This window comes from Berghia stephanieae, chromosome 2 (assembly GCF_034508935.2).
Source record: "Berghia stephanieae isolate SIO BIC M18660-M18661 chromosome 2, UCSD_Bste_1.3, whole genome shotgun sequence".
Classification (NCBI taxonomy): domain Eukaryota; kingdom Metazoa; phylum Mollusca; class Gastropoda; order Nudibranchia; family Aeolidiidae; genus Berghia; species Berghia stephanieae.
In genome coordinates this window covers 119,652,802-119,673,343 of record NC_088361.1, presented here as the reverse complement: position 1 = coordinate 119,673,343, position 20,542 = coordinate 119,652,802, and the positions used below count along the sequence as shown (strand labels likewise).

The 20,542-nt window shown below is 33.8% G+C and overlaps 1 protein-coding gene across 3 annotated transcripts; it reads left to right on the top strand.

The window, feature by feature from the left end:
• Window positions 1-643: 643 nt before the first annotated feature.
• On the top strand, window positions 644-20,384 carry LOC144966432 (uncharacterized). 3 transcript variants are annotated; one of them, XM_078902917.1, is made up of 11 exons: window positions 644-690; window positions 3,409-3,588; window positions 4,543-4,776; window positions 6,425-6,648; window positions 9,309-9,454; window positions 10,611-10,759; window positions 12,003-12,173; window positions 12,862-13,035; window positions 15,761-15,913; window positions 19,246-19,467; window positions 19,925-20,384. In XM_078902917.1, the coding sequence occupies exons 2-11, from the start codon at window positions 3,463-3,465 to the stop codon at window positions 20,222-20,224; spliced, it is 1,899 nt and encodes a 632-aa protein (XP_078759043.1). In that variant the 5' UTR covers window positions 644-690; window positions 3,409-3,462; the 3' UTR covers window positions 20,225-20,384. The 3 variants fall into 3 exon arrangements, with proteins under 3 accessions (XP_078759043.1, XP_078759042.1, XP_078759041.1); XM_078902916.1 differs by having other exon boundaries at window positions 677-997; XM_078902915.1 differs by lacking the exon at window positions 644-690 and adding an exon at window positions 1,925-1,997.
• The last annotated feature ends 158 nt before the right edge of the window (window positions 20,385-20,542 follow it).

Here is a 20,542-nt window from a genome sequence, read left to right as displayed (position 1 = left end):
CTAAATATATATATATATATATATATATATATATATATATATATATATATATATATATATATATATATGTATATTATGTATATATATATATATATATATATATATATATATATATATATATATATATATATATAGGTACTCCATTCCAAAAGTGTTAAATCCATAATTGCGTTCGGTTATCAGACCTGAAAAAGTATGCACTTCGGATGAATACAATTAGGAAAAACATGTTTAAAACAAATTGGTTTTAAAATCACTAAAGAAATGTTATGATAAAAATAAGTAAAACATAAATTAAAAATGAACAACAAACAAAACAAAAAACCCTCACAAAAAACGATGTCCTGTTACTTTCGCTTCTCTATAATTGAGTCACCATTCGATAAACGTTTCAAACTAGAATATTGTACGTTGTTTTGAACCAACGACCACAAATTTTATATTCATAACATGCTTTCACGGGGTGAAGATTGTAAGGATATATAAAAGTGGGATATCATCGAACCAAAGATATTGCCAAAGTGACATTGAACGGACAATGGTGATGTGTAATACTAGACCACCCAAATTATGTAAATCATTTTGAGTTAGTGATTTGACAGCGAAATATGATCTTACACGTAGTTTCCAACTCTTGTTGTAAAATGAAATTAGTTGATTTTCTCCATTTGGATTTAAGTCGTAAGATAGGTAAGCAGTGAATACTTCAGAATTAAAAATATTATTTGAGTTATATTTTAAATATGCTAAATTCAAGTATTAATCATACAATTTACATGGTTTATCAATGCTGACATGAGTTAACAAATGTACGAGTATATCTTAAGAAGAGATGAAGTGAGTAGGAAAGTGCCAGAAGACAATAGAGAATAAAACTTTTTCGCGGCGTTGGTGGGGATTTGAACCCGCGACCTTACTGGTACGACAACTCCGCCTGGCCGGTGAGAGCGTGACTCTACCGTATGAGCTGCCCACGATCCCACGAGTATATATTAAGGTACTGTTAAAGTGGCTTGTAATTTTTGTTAAAATCGTTGTGAACTTATGTGCACCAAGGTAAAAATAAACGTTTGAATGATGTAAGCCGCTGATTATGGAAATACTTGCTTAATAAATAATATTTAATAACAATAATAATAATAATAATAATAATAATAATAATAATAATAATAAAATAATAATAATAATAATAATAATAATAATAATAATAATAATAATAATAATAATAATAATAATAATAATAATAATAATAATAATAATAATAATATAATAATAATAATAATAATAATAATAATAATATAATAATAATAATAATATGATGATAATAATAATAATAATAATAATATAATAATAATAATAATAATAATAATAATATGATGATGAATAATAATAATAATAATAATAATAATTATTATTATTATTATATTATTATTATTATTATTATTATTATTATTATTATTATTGTTATTATTATTATTATTATTATTATTATTATTATTATTATTATTATTATTATTATTATTATTATTATCATTATTATTATATTTGTTGAGCGCTCTTCTATATCACAAGGAAGTACTCAGAGCGCTTTACTGGGGCATTAACAATTCAATTTGGAAAATAACAAAGGCTTTAGGTACTTTTGAAACATATGTTCCGTTGAAGATTGCCGTATTTCTTTTGGAAGTTTGTTCATGAGTGTTGGAATATTTCTAGAAAAGCATCCACATGAGAGTTATTTCTTTGAGTGGCAAGCAATTTCCCATCGTATGACGAGCAAAGGGATCGGGGTGGTGTATATAACTCCAATTTATCATAAATATAAGTTGGGTGATATGTGTTGAGGCATTTAAAACAAAATATCAGTACTTTGTACAATATTCACTCCTTAACAGGAAGCCGATGAAGCTCTTTGTGATGCATAATGTTTCTTGCTGCGCTTAAGGACTAATCTGGCAGCATTTTGTATTCTTTGCAGCCCGAGTATTCTCTCGCTGGTAATGTTCAAAAAGAGATAGTTACAATAGTCAAGTTTTGTATGAACCAATGATGTAAATGTTTTTGTCACATCTGTAGATTCCAATTTTACCAATTCTGTGAAGTTAGAAAAGTAGGCAACGAGAAAGATATTTTATGTGCCGGTCTAATGTCATTTCATACTGTCTGTTTCATACACAATGAAATGCGTTTCACTAACTCAACCGGGTAAATCATTGTCGCAACAAACAAATGAGTTATAATAGAAAGTGTGCATTAAACAACAGTCAGAATCTGTTACCAGTTCAACATACTATCTTATCCCATACAAATGATTTGTGAGCAGTCGTTTCTAAACGGTGTAACGTCGGATTGAACCAGATGCTAAAAATTAAATAATACTCAAATTCAACTGACAAGAAAATACACTTTTTGCACTTAAAGCAACTTTATTGATACTCCACAATAAAGTATATCAATTTAATCCATGTATCACATCACTGAATGTAAATGCAATTTAATCATCTAGATAAAATAAATTAGATTATACCCTTCCGTCACGGCCACATAAGTTACCGTAGCCTAGGCATTCTACGAAGGAATATAGATAGTTCATCAAACAAGACATCTGATGTCAAGAGGAATCACCATGTTGTACTAAGTGAGCAACTTGAAGGTTAATAATCTTGCCAAAGGATAAAAATGAAAGTGTTTGAAGCGGGGCTCGAAACCGGGACTTTCCGGGTCACATTGCAATGCCTTAACCATATATATATATATATATATATAATATATATATATATATATATATATATATACATATATATATATATATATATATATATATATATATATATATATATACAACATATGCACGTTTGGGTCGATTTGTAGGATAAATATGATGTCATAATCCACTAAAGATATTGTATCTTTCTTGTATCGCAGTTGAAAATCGTGTCATGACATTGTTGATTTATCACAGAGGTTAATCAGATGGGCAAAAAATATTGATATTAACTCTCTCATTACCGGTCATTTTCAGTATTTTCCTGGATATGTCATACCCACTCAACATTTAAATTGATTTTTAAACTTAATAAAAAGGAATATAATGTACATACGAAATATATTTTTGTTCCGCAAGACCAAGCATCACAACGCAGCATTTAGTTCTCATTGTTATAACAAGAATTTTTCTTCAAATTCTGTGGTTAATAAAAAAAATATGATGAAGAAATATGTTGGTTGCATCGTATTGTGACAATTTTCCTATAGTTGGTAAGGACAAGGTTAATCACGACCGTGAACATTTTTTTCTAAAACTAAATAAGATCACTCCTCTTTTTATTTTACACAAGCAGAAGTATAGAACTTATTTTTGTCCGAATCTGTAAGCACTTTTGACTGACAATGAAATCATTCTTTCAGTTGTAAATCAGCAACAAATAAAAACGACACAGTCAAAGAAACAACGAATACACAATGGATTCCAGAACCATGTCTTGGCTGTTGGGTTTGGTGATGTTTTTGGTTGGCATCGTGTCTTTGACAGAAGCGTCACGAGCGGAGATCTTAGAGAGACTATCCATTTTGGTGGAAAAAGATCAGGTGATTGTTTCTTTATTATTTTAATCAATGATATATACATTTTAATGGACATTTCTTATGGTTATAACAATAATCAAAGTTTTTAAATGTGTTAGATAATTATATTCTGACAACAGACCACTAAATAGAGCTAAACAATAGTTTCATCGGAAGAAAATCACTGTCATGCTCGTGTTGATTCGGAGTATCACAATACTATAATATCATTCAATCAAAAGTGTTGTAAATTAATAGATTTTTTATCATTTTGCTCCCTTTTTTATTGTTTTTTTTAAATTTCTCTTTTTGTTGTGTTGTTTGTTTTAGTTTTGGTTTTGCTTTTGTTTCTGTTTTTTGCTTGTTCGTTTTATTAAAAATTTTGTTTGGGTTTCTTTTCTTTTTTTGTGGGGGGAGGGGGGGGGTATCGGAATTATTTGGGGGTTTTTTTTGTTTGCTGTTTCTTTTTGTATGTGATGAGTCGGGAGAAAATCGTTACCAATAATATATGAACCATTTTTAAAAAATTAAAATCTCTTTGTTTTAAAATTCAAATTGATCGATTGCATTAATAAAATTGGAATTTGAAAGAAGTACCAACGGTCTCAACCATATAGTGTCTGAATCGATGTGCACTTATTTGTAGGTCTGATAACTCAATTCATAATAAGCTCATTGTTGTAATAAAAATCTCAACAACAAAAAATGAAGCAATTACAGCGATGTTAAATTGCGTTCTGATGTCAGACCCGCATATATGAACGGTCGGTTGGAATGAATCGGACCCCTAAATGTGAATTTAGAATTAAATTTATTTTTAAAATGCAAACTTCAGGCTTTTTAGAATACAAAAAACTGTATTAATTCTCCATTGTAACAAATTCAACCCCAAATTCTTAGCTCATCCCGATATAATACTGCTTTAAGACAAGGAGCCACATAGAAAAGTTTGTGAATTTGTTATCTTATTCTTTTTAGATCACTACAGCCAACCCATTCGGTGGTGGTCCCGAGCAGCTAGAAGGCACCTACCATTGTGATATTCTTATTAACAGCCATGGAAAATGCGAGCAGTACATGATGAGAAAAATGGCTAGGATGCCTGTCAATCAGTCTTTCCTGACTAATTATGTCGCCGTTTTGTTGTTTGATGCCTTCCGATTCGGAAAAGCTCCCCGGCCATCTCAGAAGTCTGTAGAAAGAATTGCAAGGGTAAATATTTCAACTTTCATTATTCTCAATTAACATGAAAAAAAAGGTGTGAAAATATCCAGGATGAATATAATATGCTAAATAAAGAGCACTTTAAAAGATTTTTAAAAATCAATGCCTTGACTGGGAATCAAATCTTATACCTCTTGCATCATAGCAAAATGTGTTATCCTTTGAAGCATAACCCCTAAAAAATTCTCCGAGAATAGTGATGAAATACTTTGGCATCTGTCTGTTTCGGAAGATTGAATGGCAGTGTCTTCTATGGCTAAACAAGCCGATTTGGGAGCGGCAGATGCTTTTGCAGTTACTGCAGGTGAATCCCGCGTAAGCTTCTCCGGTTATTGCAGCTGATCTGCCCATATCCGGAAATAATTATCAAAAATCAATGGAATTTATAAAGTAACCAAGACTTGGAGAAACTCGAATCTTGGGAATCTATTTTTTTAACAAAATAGGATTGGCGATCAACATTGTTCCGTACAGCCAGGGCTAAATGTTTATCATCAGGTACAGAATTACTGGCAAATCTGAAAATGATAAAACGATTTTAGCAGACTGATATACAGGTTACATGTAAACTTATCTTAAAGTAACGTTAATTTATGCCCTGTTGGTTCAAATAGTTATTTTGAATATCTGCAAGGGCGTAATCATGAGCTATTTGGGCTCGGATTTGCAAACATTCGGTTTCCCGTTGTGTTCAATCCTTGGCTCCGATAATTGCAATATAGCCTGCCATTAAACACTAAAGAGTTATTTCCCTTGTTTAATGAAAAGAGAAATATTTTCTAAGTTTTGAACTATTGAAAGCACAGCAAAGAGTATTTAAAATTATAATTCTGTTTTAGAAATAAATTTTCATTAAAGTATATTCTATTTGTCAATTTGATTAGCATTTTCAAAATAAATTTGTTAAATTCATAATTTTGACACTTCATACATTATTATATTAAGATATAAGAATTTTTATAAAGGTAACCTTAGCGATGTTACAGCGTGATTGGGTTTTTTTTAATGTGCCCGTCCCCTCGTTAGGCATGATGATAAGATCGGTCATTTGACTTTGCGAATCTCCATTATGGCCGGCTGCCCTATTGCCAAAATCATTTGCGCTCACCTACACAACTTATACCTAACCGATTTTGATCGTTGATCGTCTCAATCTATGGCAATTTCCACAATATACGGGAGTATAATAAGTAAGATAGATGAATGCCTGTTTGTGCTTTTATGTCTTGCAAATATTGCGGGTTCGCCACTAGTTTCTAACACAATTCTTTCTCTGCACACACTAAATGTCTTATTAATACTTGAAAAAATGAATTGCCAATGTTGCCCAAACCTTGCCCTATGCAAACCGTTACGTCTACTTCTTTTATTCCTTAAAAATCGTCTTCTTGGTTACAATATACAATATTTCAAGATTACACATTTGGGCTAATGTTTTCCAACGCAGGTTTACGTAGAGTCTACTTTATAATTTTGATAACATCAAATTCTGCCCTTTAGTTACTACGTCATTGGAACCGCAAAACCTAAAATGATATTTTTATTTTAGATAACTGTCGACCAAATCGCATGTATCATTGTGAAAAAAAGCACAAAAGATAACAATTCTTGTCTTTTTTAAATTTGTTTTTTCCAGATGCTTCAAGGATTTCTTTACAAAAACATGCCATTCAATAACTCGATAGTGACCTTCTTCCCACAAGTCTATGACGAAGAGCACGATTTCTGGAAGCAAAAATCCGTGGACTTTGCAACAATTCTTCATAGTCTAAAAAGCTTAGACTTGACTCCGGAAAAAGCTGCTCGCCTTCTTCTGGGAAACAATCTCCCTCCAGATTTGACTGGATATTTCGAACCAGAGTACAGAAAATAAGAAAAATTACTTTATTTCGATTTATCATCGGTAGAAATGTTCAGTGAGCAGGAAAATAAAGGACAGAAAGGAAGAGATTTAGAGCAGGTCGCGCAACAAGAATGAGAGAATTTATCCCATTCGCTTTAAATGCCAATAGCGCCTATAAAGTGAATGGAAAAAGAGACTGGTTATTTATTCTCTCTACCTCAAAGGAATTATAAACGCCAATGCATTATCAAATATTTCCCTGTCAACTGTTTGCAGGGTTATTAAAGATAATGTCGAGGGATTCCAACTACGCGAAACAAAGAGAATAGAGTGACAAAAATGTGGATACGGACCGATTGAATGTGGTTTGCTTCTCTCACCAATCGGAACCTATTATTTTACAATAAAAAGTGTAGAATGTTAATCCATTTAAAGGGGAAGTTTTGAAGTTCTTTCAGGTGCAATTCATTCGTGATGGGTCAGTCATAAGTAGAAAAATTTAACGGGAATTACCAAACCTGAGTCGATTATCGATTATCGGGCAAAAACCTAAAACTCGTTTTTGAACAAGCAAAACTCTGACTTGGGCAGTTTAGTAATATATATATATATATATATATATATATATATATATATATATATATATATATATATATATATATATATATATAAAGTTATAAAATAAAAACCACGAAATAAAAGTGCTCTACGTAAATAGATGTAATCTATACTAATATATATTTATATTTATATATATATATATATATATATATATATATATATATATATATATATTATATTATATATATATATATATTTATATATATATATTATATATATATATATATATATATATATATTTATACATTCGTGATAAATTCATATGCATGGATCATATAGAGTGCTCGACAATAAAGGAGCGCGAATTGTATCAATAATCTCATCATTCTAAAAAAAATATTTTATTGCCAATATATTTCGCTGCCCCGAGGAAGCCATAAAATGGCAGAAACAAATTTGTCAGCGAAACAATTCTTTTTAAATGGCTATATATATATTTATATATATATATATATATATATATATATATATATATATATATATATATATATATATTATATATACATATATATATATATATATATACATATATATATATATACATATATATATTAAAGTGTGAGTGTGTGTATAGTTTAGGAGGAGGAAAAACGGAAAAGTTTAGAAGCCTGTAACTTCCAGACCATAACTGATGCAAGTCTGAAATTCCACCACAATCAACCCAATTTATTGAACTTTCGGGAAAATATATTGAAAAATATTTATTTGACAATTGTTTTAAGAGACATACCAGAAATTTGGCATATCGAAGATTACGACTTAGCCTGACTTTTTTTTATTTTTCCACATGATCCAATGATTTTCTATTGTCTCTGGAATTGTAATTTCATCCCATGTTTTTTAATTGACTCTTTTAACTCTGCTTATGCGTAAACTGTTGTACGACCCTTGATGAAGTGAGTAGAAAAGTGCCAGAAGACAATAGAGTATAAACAATTTTTCGCGACGGTGATGGGGTTTGAACCTGCGACCTTATTGGTACGACAACTCCGCCTGGCTGGTGAGAGCTATCCACGAACACAAAAATATTCGTTTCAAACTCAGGTCATTCCTAGAGCGAATATAGAAACGAATATTTTTGTGTTCGTGGATAGCTCATACGGTAGAGTCACGCTCTCATCGGCCAGGCGGAGTTGTCGTACCAATAAGATCGCAGGTTCAAACCCCATCACCGCCGCGAAAAAATTGTTATTCTCTATTGTCTTCTGCCTCTTTTCTACTCACTTCATCTCTTGTTGTTACCAACATAAGTGCCTGCTCCACTCACTTTTTTCTGTACGACCCTTATAATATTGGATGTCAATGACCAAATGCAGTAATCCATTGACTTCAAGTCAGGAATCATTCGGAAAATTATCTAGCAATGTTATAAGAAAAATGAACTTATTCCAGACTTCGTCCCAATCGACCATCTGATATGTACCATACGGGGCAACATCTTGCACTAGGAACATTTCACTGCTAAAACAAGACACAAGTTTGGAAACTTTCGATATCGTGATTTTTAAATACCAATTTGGCTTAACCGGCATAGATATCTAGTCTCTTAACCAAATAAACAATTTTATAAAACTTGGTAATAATTAACTTGAGGTTTTATTCTTGTTGCTTGTAAATTTTCGTATATTATTTACTTCTACTTTTTAGTAATATAGCGCCATGTTTTCCCTCGCACTCTCTCTCTCTCTCTCTCTCTCTCTCTCTCTCTCTCTCTCTCTCTCTCTCTCTCTCTCTCTCTCTCTCTCTTCTTATTTATATATATATATATATATATATATATATATATATATATATATTATATATTTTTATCAAATGTGTGAACTTTATTTCATAAAGCGTGAAGTGTAGCTAATAACTTAAATCATGTTTGATAAATTCACAACTATTATTTAAGTAGAGTTTGGGGGGGGGGGGGATTGTTAAACTGTAATTTGTTTTTCCAAACTGAGATAAGATTTTGATCCATATTATTATATCATTGATAATCCTGCATTATCAAGAACTTGCATACACTTGAGGTTACTAACTTGTCTCTATTTTCTTGTTTTTATCTTAGTAAAATTGGTAGAAGTAGTGAAGTGCCCCCTGATTTTGACTGCACAGGCGTTCATCTTTCTTTTGGCGCTTTCCTGTACCTTTACCGGAATGAATTTCCTGAGGCCTGGGACATATGGAACAAAAACAACCCCAACATCACATCCGGTAAAACAAAAATATTTTCAGAATTCTATCTGTTAAGAATCTGACATGAAATAAAATGTGGTAAGAACTAACGTCGTTGCACAAAATGGTCAATTAAATGTGCGACTTTGTGGTCTTGTGATATGACACTTACCATCAGAGCGGTAGGTCCTGGGTTCAGGTCTCGCTCTGAGGGGCGCGAAGTTGAGTGCTTGAATAAGACGCTTAACTTTCTCTATCCACATTTAGGTGTAAAATGGGTACCTGGCCGTTAAGAGAGTTTCTCTGTCGAGAAAAATATATCGTCTCAAAGGAGTCAAGTCTAGTTCTACATGAAAGTTATGCTGTTTGCTAGGCACCCCTTTCAAATCGCATTTAGCAAGTTTAGTGGTTAATGACTCTATAAATTTTCAAGTTAGAAATGAATATACATTCTTTAAACTGATTTCACACAAGTAGAAGAGAAAACTAAAGCCGCTATAACAGTAGACGGGAAAACAATAGAACAAGTACAGGCTTATGCATACATCGCTCAGTACATCACAGAAGATGGCAGATCTATTGCACATGTCAAAAGAAGGATCAGCATTGCCAAAACAAAATTCATGAAAATGAGAAATATTCTCTCTAACATATTAATATCAACAGAAACAAAAGTACGTATGGATGAATGTTACGTATGGTCAACATTCCTATCTGCCTGTGAAACATGGAACATAACGAAGGAGAGAGAAAGAAAAAATGATGCCTTTGAGATGTAGCTGTACCGCAGAATTCTGAGAGTATCATGGACCAGAAAGAAATGAAACATTCTGGTTCTTAATGATGCAGTCCAAAGGTCCAGGAAATTGTTGGCTGAACTTAAAATGAGACACCTGAAATATTATGGACACATCCGGAGACACAACACCATTCAAATATCAATGCTAGATGGAATAGAAGGTGGCAGAAAGACACGAGGCAATCCAAGGACGTCCTGGACACGACATGTGGAGGCAACAACTTTCAAAAAGATAATCGACTTCTCGGTTATGGCCCTTGAGCGTGAAGTACGGCGTTCCATAACATTCAACATCTGTTGGGAGACGAAACTCCCGTAAGTTAAGGTAAACTGAATTATGTTGTTGTTTTTTCTTATTTTATCTCGTGGACACCGTTTACCTTTACGTTTTTCTAGTATTTGATGCCGGGAAGAAATATGCTTATCGGCCTTTCTCCGACGACCCTGATGACAGCTTCATCGATCCCAGGACATATTACATCTCCAGACACTTCATTGATGAAGCAAAGAGACAAGGACGGGATTTGGTCCTAATGACTACATGGGTAAAGATTTACGTCTCCTATGCTCATTAATTTTCATTTTAAACAAGGGTTTTATGGCGCTTGTGACACATTTAGGTCATACCAGGGCCAAAATTTGCTTCAATTGTTTAATGTTCTTTTTAATTTTGTAAGGAGACGAAGTGGTCGAGGGGTTAAGTATTACGCAGTGACCAGGAAGGCCCCATGTTCAAGCACCGCTTCTGCCACGTCGTTTTCTTTATTGTTTTCCTTTGGCAAGATTACTATCCCCAAATTTGCTCACTTGGGACATCAAGGATGATTTGTATTGACATAAGACTTTTGTTTGATGGATTCTCTTTATTCTTTTATGTAATGACTAAGCGAAGGTCTCTAATGACGCCGTGGTGGAACGAGTTTTATTATTTTCTTAATTTGCAAAATATTAGATTAAAGTAACATACAGTAACATAAAGAAAAATTTGTGTATTGTCTAAGCTATAAATTGTATTGACAAGAAATGAATGAGTATCTAGAAAATTGTCAGACGAAATTAAAGAATAAAAACATTTGCAGTGATTGGGAGTTGAACCCAGGACTCGACTGTTACGGCACCCTCCACCTGATCACGGGAGGGGCGTTCTTTATAATCGACTTTATTCACCACTTTAAACAGGTGCTATCAAACGTACTATCGATCTGTCTTCTGGCATTATTCTACTCACTTCATTTCTTGTCATCATCAACATAAGTGTTTGCTCCACTCGCTTGTCCTGAATTTCTATGGTCAATCGATTGTTCGATTTATCAGCAGCATTTGTTAGTACATTTAGCTTGTACGACTCAAAAACTTTTGATAGACCGCTTTCATGTGAATTCAGTCTTACCTAAAATATCGCCGACAATCCATTGTGACACGGGATGTCAAATCAGATGAACAATGACTGACTTTTGATATTCCTCTGGCTCGGTTAAGAGCCCTGTTCTGGTTACATTAAATTTGCTGCCACCAGCAAATGTCATCCACTAATAAGTCCAGCTATCATTGCTACGCTGCTGATAACGCACAAATTAATTGGATTGTTTCTAAGCCTATTTCACTAGTTCTTTTTATTCCTTTTGATTTCGCCTTTCTGCCTCCTTTCTGTCTACCAGAGTCAAGTCTGGTGCCATGAACAAGATAGATCTTAGAAAATATGAGGATTGATATCTAAGCAGATAAAGTAAAATAGATAATTTCAAGAACAGGTACTCTAAGAATCAACAAAAAAAATCCTTCTACCAGGTCCAGAATTTCCAGGAAATTCAAACACAGTACAAAAAGGGCATCGCTATTCCCTGGGGCGTCAACAACGTGGATGTAGCAGTCATTGCCAATTATTTTGCTGGGATAATTTCATCCGTGACATTTGGTCTGGTAGATCCACGTGTCATCAACGATGACGATGACTTCAATGTGAGTAGTCGTGATTAGTTTTTGCTAAATAAGTTTTTCTATTGATAGTCAATCTTCAATTTTTTCATAATACAGTGTGTTTTTTTTTTATCATTGACTCATTACACTCTGATGTCATTTTTTTAAATCAATGGAAGATAAATCAAGACACGGCTTTTTTCAATTCTGAATAGACTTGTTTATGAACAAATGTCCTCTTTCAGAACAAAACGCAGTAAATAATAATGAAACGAACGTGAGCTTATAAAAGTGCTTCTCACATTTTTTTTTCTGGGACCGATTTTTTAAAGCAAACCTGATGCTCTTTTTTATTTTTGGTTCTGATCCCTTGGTTTTGTAAGGAAAACGCGTCCAGTTCACAATGAGGATTTACCAATGCCCATTGTATAAATATAAATGCCTGCCTGGCGACTGGGGATTTAAAAAAAAATTAAAATTTAAAAAATGAAACAAAAAAAAATAAAAAATTAAAAAATGAATAATTTAATAAATAAAAAAATAAATAATAAAAAATAAAAAATATATTTTAAAAAAACAAATTAAAAAAAAAATAAATAAAATAAAATATATATATATATATATATATATATATATATATATATATATATATATATATATATATATATATATATATATATTCATACAGTGTTTGATTTGGAAACCAATAATATTATGCCAACATTCCCAGGTACTCCTTGACTCGACTGCTGATTTCTTGGTCCATATAGTAGAGAGTAACATTGAAGACCGTCCAGACATAGCGACCTTGTACTACCCTTCAATGTTTCAAGTATACTGGTTCATCGGGAGAGATCTGATGCTGATGGAAAACGGCAAAGTTAACGGGCCCTTGCCTGTGCCGGTAAGTGTTTTTTGCCTGTGCCGGTAAGTGTTTTATAACATCTACAATTACTGTGAACGTTCCAGGATTCCCCTATGTCAACACACCGCGAAGAAAATCCGTTAAAAAGATTAAATTTATCATTCATCGTGTTTTGATGACAAAGGGAAAACCCGAAACATCCACATTATTCGTCTTCGTTAAGTAAAATGAAGCTTCCATTCCATTTGACTTTTGTTTTTGTTTTTCTTTAAGCTTCAAGCAGCAACATTTGCTTTATCCGAGGTAAATATAACAAACTTACACATATTATGATTTACGCTGATTTTGAGCAAATGATCGTTGAAGTGTATTTCTATCTTTATCCCTCATCCTTCATAATTTATTTCAAGGAAGCAATGCACACGTCTGCAGATTGTGGACGTTCATAGAGCTAAAGAGTACTTTAGGGGGTAGCAGCAATCTTCAATTGTGTCATAATACAGTGTGTGTTTTTTTTTATCATTGACTACTCTCAGGTTTGTGTAACTAGAGATCTTTGTAAGAATTTATCAAACAGTTTTTTGCCATATGTGCAGAAATTTTTCAAGTTTTGATTAATAACAGTTGTAGCACACTGTGTCTTTTGGTCGTTGACCTATGACGTCATCAGTAGAAAAGGGTAATTTTGACATAAATCGTAATTTATTTAGGCTGTGTCCGACATGATTTTCGAAAAATCATTTCATTTCACGTCATTCTAATGATATCAACGTAAAACATTACCTTGACACTGTATAATTATTTCGTGTATGACGTCATCACTAATTGTATTGATGATAGCGTTTTGAGGTTTGATACAATGATGGGAAGGAACCCTTGGTTGCGGGAAGTTTTAAATGGACAGTTCCCAAACAAATGGATCGATCGAGATGGTCCAATATCCTGACCTCCAAGATCCCCTGACCTAACCCCACTGGACGTTTTTAATGGAGATATGTGAAGAGCAGAGAGTTTAAAAACCCCGTGGGAAACATGAGTCACCCTGAAGACAAAAATAAGAGAAGCCGTATGCTCTATCACATTACTTCTGCTGCAAAAGACGTGGGACGAACTGGACGCTTGCGGCTTGTCATTCAAAATAGTGGTGGTCACGTGGAGTATTGAATAGGATGATTGTGCAAGCACACAATCACAAATAAGATATCAGAAAAAAAAATCTTAAATAAATGTGATTAATATGTCCCTCATCCTTCATAATTTATTTCAAGGAAGCAATGCACACATCTGCAAATTGTGGACGTTCATAGAGCTAAAGAGTACTTTAGGAGGTAGCAGTAATCTTCAATTTTGTCATAATACAGTGTGTTTTTTTATCATTGACTCATCTCAGGTTTGTGTAACTAGAGATCAAATGGATGTTGTTGTAGCTGTTCTTGAGTTATTCAACCCTGAAATGTGTCAATGATTAAAAACAAAAACACTGTAAATTACGATTCATTTAAAAAGCACCCTTCTCTATTCATGACATCATAACTTAACTACCAAAGGAAACACATTTTTAAAACATATTTATCAAAACTCAATTAAATTCTGCACCTATTGCAAAAAAAAAAAAAAACCTTTTGATAAAATCTTACAAAGTTTTGTTGTTATTCAAACCTAAAATTTAAATGTGTCAATAATAACTTTCAAAAACACATAGACTAGAACAAGTAAATCCTTTGCGTAGGAATACACGTTTTTATTTACTAATATTCGCAATTTTGAATGCGGACTGGTAAAAATGAATGATGAGGAACATACAGGTCTTTTCTCTTTTCTTAATAAAGACATGTATTTAAACAGTTTTTGATTTTATTAAATAATTAAGGAGTCTTTTTATCTGTTAAACATAAAATGCCATAATGTATTATTCATCTATGGTCTAAATAGGTGTCCAGATAGCTCTGTTCGAAGGACTGTGAAAGATCCCGGGTGCAGTCGAGATTTTTTTCCGACCCCCCCCCCCCCCCCCCCCCCCCTTTCTGCCCTGTCCATCCAGCAGTAATTGGGTAGCTGGATCTGTTAGTTCTTTGCGATAGATTAGCGTCCTATCGAAAGGATAACAAGCTATCGTTATTGTCCGCTCCACGCTTTAGAAATCGGGATGAACTCCATTTCCAGCTTAATGGGCGCTGGGGGACCTTTTAATTGCCTAAGCCATAATATACGATCTGGAAAAAACATACAATGACTCAAGTTAGTGCATGATTGTTATTTCATGAGAGTTTAGCAATCACGGTGTATGTTTTTGTTGTTGTTGTTGTTGTTGTTGTTGTTATTTGTTTTTGTTTGTTGATTTTGTTTGTTGCTTTTGTTTTGTTTGTTTTCTTTTTTTTTTTTGTATTTTGTTATTGTTTTTGCTTTTTAAAGTTTTTATTACTTTTGTTTTTGCTGGGTTCATCTTTAGAAACAAAAGTGTTCTCATGGCAAAGTTCATCGCCTATACTAAAACGGTAACAACACACAAAGATGGCTGGATGGCTAAACGCATTGCATGAACTATCGATCCAGGTTACAAGCCCGTAAAATCATCTCCTTTTCTTCTCTTTTTTTTTCTCGAGCAAGAAACTTAGCCACTAGTGTCCACTTTGCAAAGCCAAGAATACTTTGGATATGCCCAAAAGAAAAAGAATCCCTGAAGCTGTATAAAGGTATTTAATTTAATATGTTTGTCTCTTTTAAAATTAAAAAGTCGTCTAATTAAAATTTGGTTTCCATCCAGGCTTTGGAAAGATATTACCAGAAACTTGCAAAGGTAATGCGAAAGGAGGCTACTCGTCGAATCTTGGAATTAAGGACTGTTGGAGAAAACGGTGATATCTACTACGACGACTTTCTGGGTAATGCTGATCTATCCTTCTACGACAGACCAATTGTAAGTCAAAAAACGTTATCATATCAGTATAATCATATAGGTAACAGGGCTTTAAAATGGAATAGGTGTTTCTTAAATGTCCTGAAAACAAAGTATCAATATATTGGACATCACACATTGCACATTCTTTGAGATAAAAATATTTAAAAGGAAGAAACAGATAAAAGCAAGAAAGAAAATTACAAATTTAAAAAAACAGTCTTTGATATTATTGAAATATTATGAATGCTCAGTCATATATTATATATTTTAAAGGAAAAAGTTCCATGTCAAGGGCATTTTTAAATTCATTAGGATCTATAGCATTTTTAGTTTTAAACTCCTGACAGTTCCATGTTTTAGCAATAGGGAATATTAATGTATTACTTTTAATTGAAGTTGAATATCTTGAAATTAATATAAGTAAGTCAATGTTTCATCCTCTCTCATTCTTTTCTACTCAATTCATGGTTATTTGTTCTTATCTGATTCGTAGAGGTCGGCTGTGAGTCTGTGAATCAAGTGCGCTGGTGGGCAGGCTGGGTGCTGGCATACATTTATCTGGTTAAGGCGGTTAGGGTATCTTTTGCTTTCTCAATTCATGGATGATTTCTTGTAAACTTGATTTAGTCATCCGCCCAGAGATATGTCCTTGGTTATACCCGACCAGTAGTTAGGTTGGCTAATTGGTGGGTAAACATATCTACGAATACATAGGAACAACTTTGACTGGGTTGCAAAATTCCGGTATTCTTTAACGGGCAGCGATATTGAAAGGATTTCAATTAACAAGCCCTTGACAACACCACTGATCCCACTTTTTAAAAAATCACTAAAGGGTTACGATTATCTTTGTAGGGTGGGAAAAAATAAGAAAGCAAATAAGAGAGCATAAGAGCATAATGCATTGTCTTCATATATACTATTACTACTGCGCATAAGCGGTAGTACATTTGCAAAATGTAATTCATTCATTTGAAAGACATACATGAATATACAATTATTTATACCTATACAGATATAAGTATGGAGTGAATAAAATATCTTTGTAATAAACATGGCTTATCAATTTCCGTTATTTGATAGGTTGGTGTCTACTTACGGTGCCAGTCGAAAGCACTATATGAAATATTATTAAGAATATTATTCTCCACACATACTCGTTTTATGCTGTTATGTGTCTTGTGGTACGACACTCGCTTTCGGATCCGATAGTCTTGGGTTCGAGCTTTGCTCAGCGCATAGTTGAATCATTGCAAAAGGCTCTTTACTCACATTCTCTCACCGTACTCAGGTATGAAATGAGTACCTGGTCGTTAACAGCTATAAACCACCAAGAACGACTTGGACTACACCACCGATTAACCATCATCTATCTGTCTTGGAGACTTTAAGCGGGTAGGGCTAACGAGACTTCAACGAAGGAGGTAGACAACTTCACTCATGGATGGACTAACAATCTGCATCTAGTGTACGATCTGACGACCAAGGGTACCTTCAGAGACACTTCCATAGGAGCTAAATGGACGGCGCCCCTGTTACGAGCGGAAATAAGTCCCGGCAACCCTTGTATGTGGCTTCTTTCACTTCAGACAGAGCTGCATATACGAGTTGGAGGTTTGTTTTGACGAATTTGGTCCCTCTAGGGGGCAGGTACATCGAGCCCTCGAAAATGGGGGAGAAGTTGCCAGGCTTCTCCAATAGTGGCAGCCAATAGACTTTGGTCGAGAACCTGCCTCGCGGCACGCTAACTTCATCAGTGGAGACTTGCCACATGTCCAACTAGTACCCGTTGTGGTCAAGAGCCCGAACCCGCAAAGCATCTAGTTGAATGTTGCGTTATGTCAAAGCTTTCACTTTCAGGCGACCGTACACGGCAATGGGTTTGCGTCCTGGATAGATCACCATAATATAATAGTGTGAGAACCATTGGAAGCTACTACCTTTTGTTGACCGGTTCTGGCACGCTCCCCAACGATGCCTGTTTACTCATGACATTGATCTGAACTGAGAATTGTTTAATGATACCAGTCACAACACCTTTTCACTTTCCTAACTGAACAACCTTCAAAGCATTCAGTTGCTTGTCGGTGTCCGAATTTGATAAAATCTTGGCATTTAAAAAAAGATTTGAAATATTCATGAACGCACCTTCTTATCGTGTGTGTTGAATTTCCTTTGAATCTGATGAAATGATAGGTATAAATATAAGATTAGCCGCAAACATGGTAATTGCAAGTGATATTGTACATTATAAACAACAGTGGGTTCAATACCAATATTAAGGATGATTGTAATCTTACAAATATAGCACGCGTCTCATATCTCTCTGGTGTTTTATCTATTACTATGTGTGTCATGAAAGTAATGTGAAATTCTGTTTGGTTGCTTGCATCATCTTCATATAATCTGTCTTGGGCGGCTTAGTAGCTCAAGTGAAAGAGCATTCAAATCTCAAGTAAAGAAACAGGTTTCAATCCTTGGTTGATTGGAGACTTCCTAATCCCTCTGTTACTCCATAACGATAACATCCCTGATTTTGTCCTATCCTATCTGAGTCTAGATTCCTAAAATTGTGCCAATGGCCTTGCGTAATTTTGAATTGCACTCAAAGTAAAGAGTGGTCCAGACAGGAATATTCTGACAAAATGAACTCCTTTCGCGATATGGTTCAAAATGACCATTTTATATCATGGTGTCTGTTGGTGTGTGCTCTATTGATAATCGTGTAGGAATAGAAGTGTTGAGACAGATGTCGGGTCATATACAGGGTGTCCCAGAAGTTTGGAACCAATAAGAAAATAGTTTATGGAGTAACAGACAGCACAGCTAAGCACATGATGTTAGCGAAAATATAGAGAAATATTCAAGTTTTGTTTAACGCAAACCAGAAATCGGAAAATGACTTAACAGATTTTTAACGATTTTTATAATACATAAATCTGGAATGGATTTCAACGTCTCCGCCATTTTGTGTGATCAGTACTTTGATGACTTCTCAAGTTCTCTCCAAGTGTTTTTAAGAATTTCTTTCCAGACTGCTTCAACTACCATCAATAAATGTGACAACAATGAAAACAAACTTGAATGATTTCTTTTTGCACTGAACAAATTTCATAATAATTTTATTAGTTTCAAAATAAATACGATTTGTTATTGGTTCCAGACTTCTGGGACACCCTGTACTAGCACACGCTATGAACACAACAATAATTAAAATGTGAATTATAAAAGAACAAAAATATATTTACTTTATTAATGCATTTCAAAACATCTATGTCACAGAGAATTGACAAACATTAAGAAATGTTCTCAAATCATAATTATTTTTTGCTCTCTGTTTCTTGTTTAAGAAAAGACACGAGGACCGTATATTCACAACTTCCATGGCAGCCAACAGTTTAGTAAGCATTTGGACGGTCCATGACGAGACTTACGGTCTCCGATGGATCAAGGAAACCCCGAAAATTGTTAAAAGAACGGCGTATGGATGTGCAAGATGGCTTGAGGCAAACACCCTCACTGGAGAGTATAGCCCTACCAGTATTTTCTTCAGTGGTGATTTTAGTTTTGATGTGAGTAATATATATGTAGAATATTGCAGTGAAATTCGCATAAGGTCAACACTCTTAAAGTCAACTCTTGTTGGTCACAAATTTTCTGATCTTTATCTAAGTATGTTCCATTGATAATGATTAAAATCAGCATTGCTTAAAGGCAACCATTTTTTTTTTTTTGGTTCTGCGCTGTTGGCCTTATCATAATTCCACTACATTATGTACATTAATACGGCATTATATAATTACAATGGGATCGATCATTCTAGATTCATTCCCCCATGTCTAGTGTTCTCAAATCCATGAAATTCAGTGGACAAATTCTACTGATACACACCATGAAATCCGGCTAATCACAACGTAGATCAAATCAGATTATGGTTACCCGGAGTAAATAGTACGAGTATTAAAGGCATTTACCATCTGCATCATTTATCCTTTCATTAACTGCTTTTTATTTACATCTGTACTCCAGACCTTGCCTTTTTGGTATCCAGCAAATCGATTTCAATACATCAACGGGACAAGTATCGATGGCTTCTCCTTTCTTCCATCTGAATTGACCTCGATCGGCGTGCAAGGATATGTGGATCCTGATGAATATGAGCGGATGATGAAAGTTCATCAGTTTGGGGTGACAAGACCAGAGAAGTTCGAGGATTTTAACAAAGCGACAGGAACTCGTTTATTCGCTGGAGGAAATTCTTTTACATTTGCAAGTGTTATGATGACACTGTCAATGACGGAACAGCTTGAAGATAAAGAACATCTATGAAATAAATATATTATATGACCCGCCGTTTCAATACAGTATAATGTTGAAGTGATACTGATAATGAAAAATGAAGTTATCATCAACAATATGAAACTTGAATAATAATATGTGTTTTATTGAGTAGAATAAACATGGTTTCGTAAAATGTAGAAATCAAAAATTTCATATTTCGGATTATTTTAACGTTAAATTGACTCATCTATCTCGATTATTATACTGCTGTCTATAATAGAAATTGACATTAATCCAGAGGGATCTTTTGAAGGATAAGCGATCAAAAACGGTCCGGTAATAAAAGTGTACGCAAATGAATCTGGC

Bases quoted from the DNA above. Each gene is read 5' to 3' on its own strand.
- LOC144966432 (XM_078902917.1), top strand. From the start codon at position 3,463: ATGGATTCCAGAACCATGTCTTGGCTGTTGGGTTTGGTGATGTTTTTG. The intron at 12,174-12,861 runs GTGAGTAGTCGT...CAACATTCCCAG, and splicing joins ACGATGACGATGACTTCAAT to GTACTCCTTGACTCGACTGC. The intron at 19,468-19,924 runs GTGAGTAATATA...TCTGTACTCCAG, and splicing joins GTGGTGATTTTAGTTTTGAT to ACCTTGCCTTTTTGGTATCC.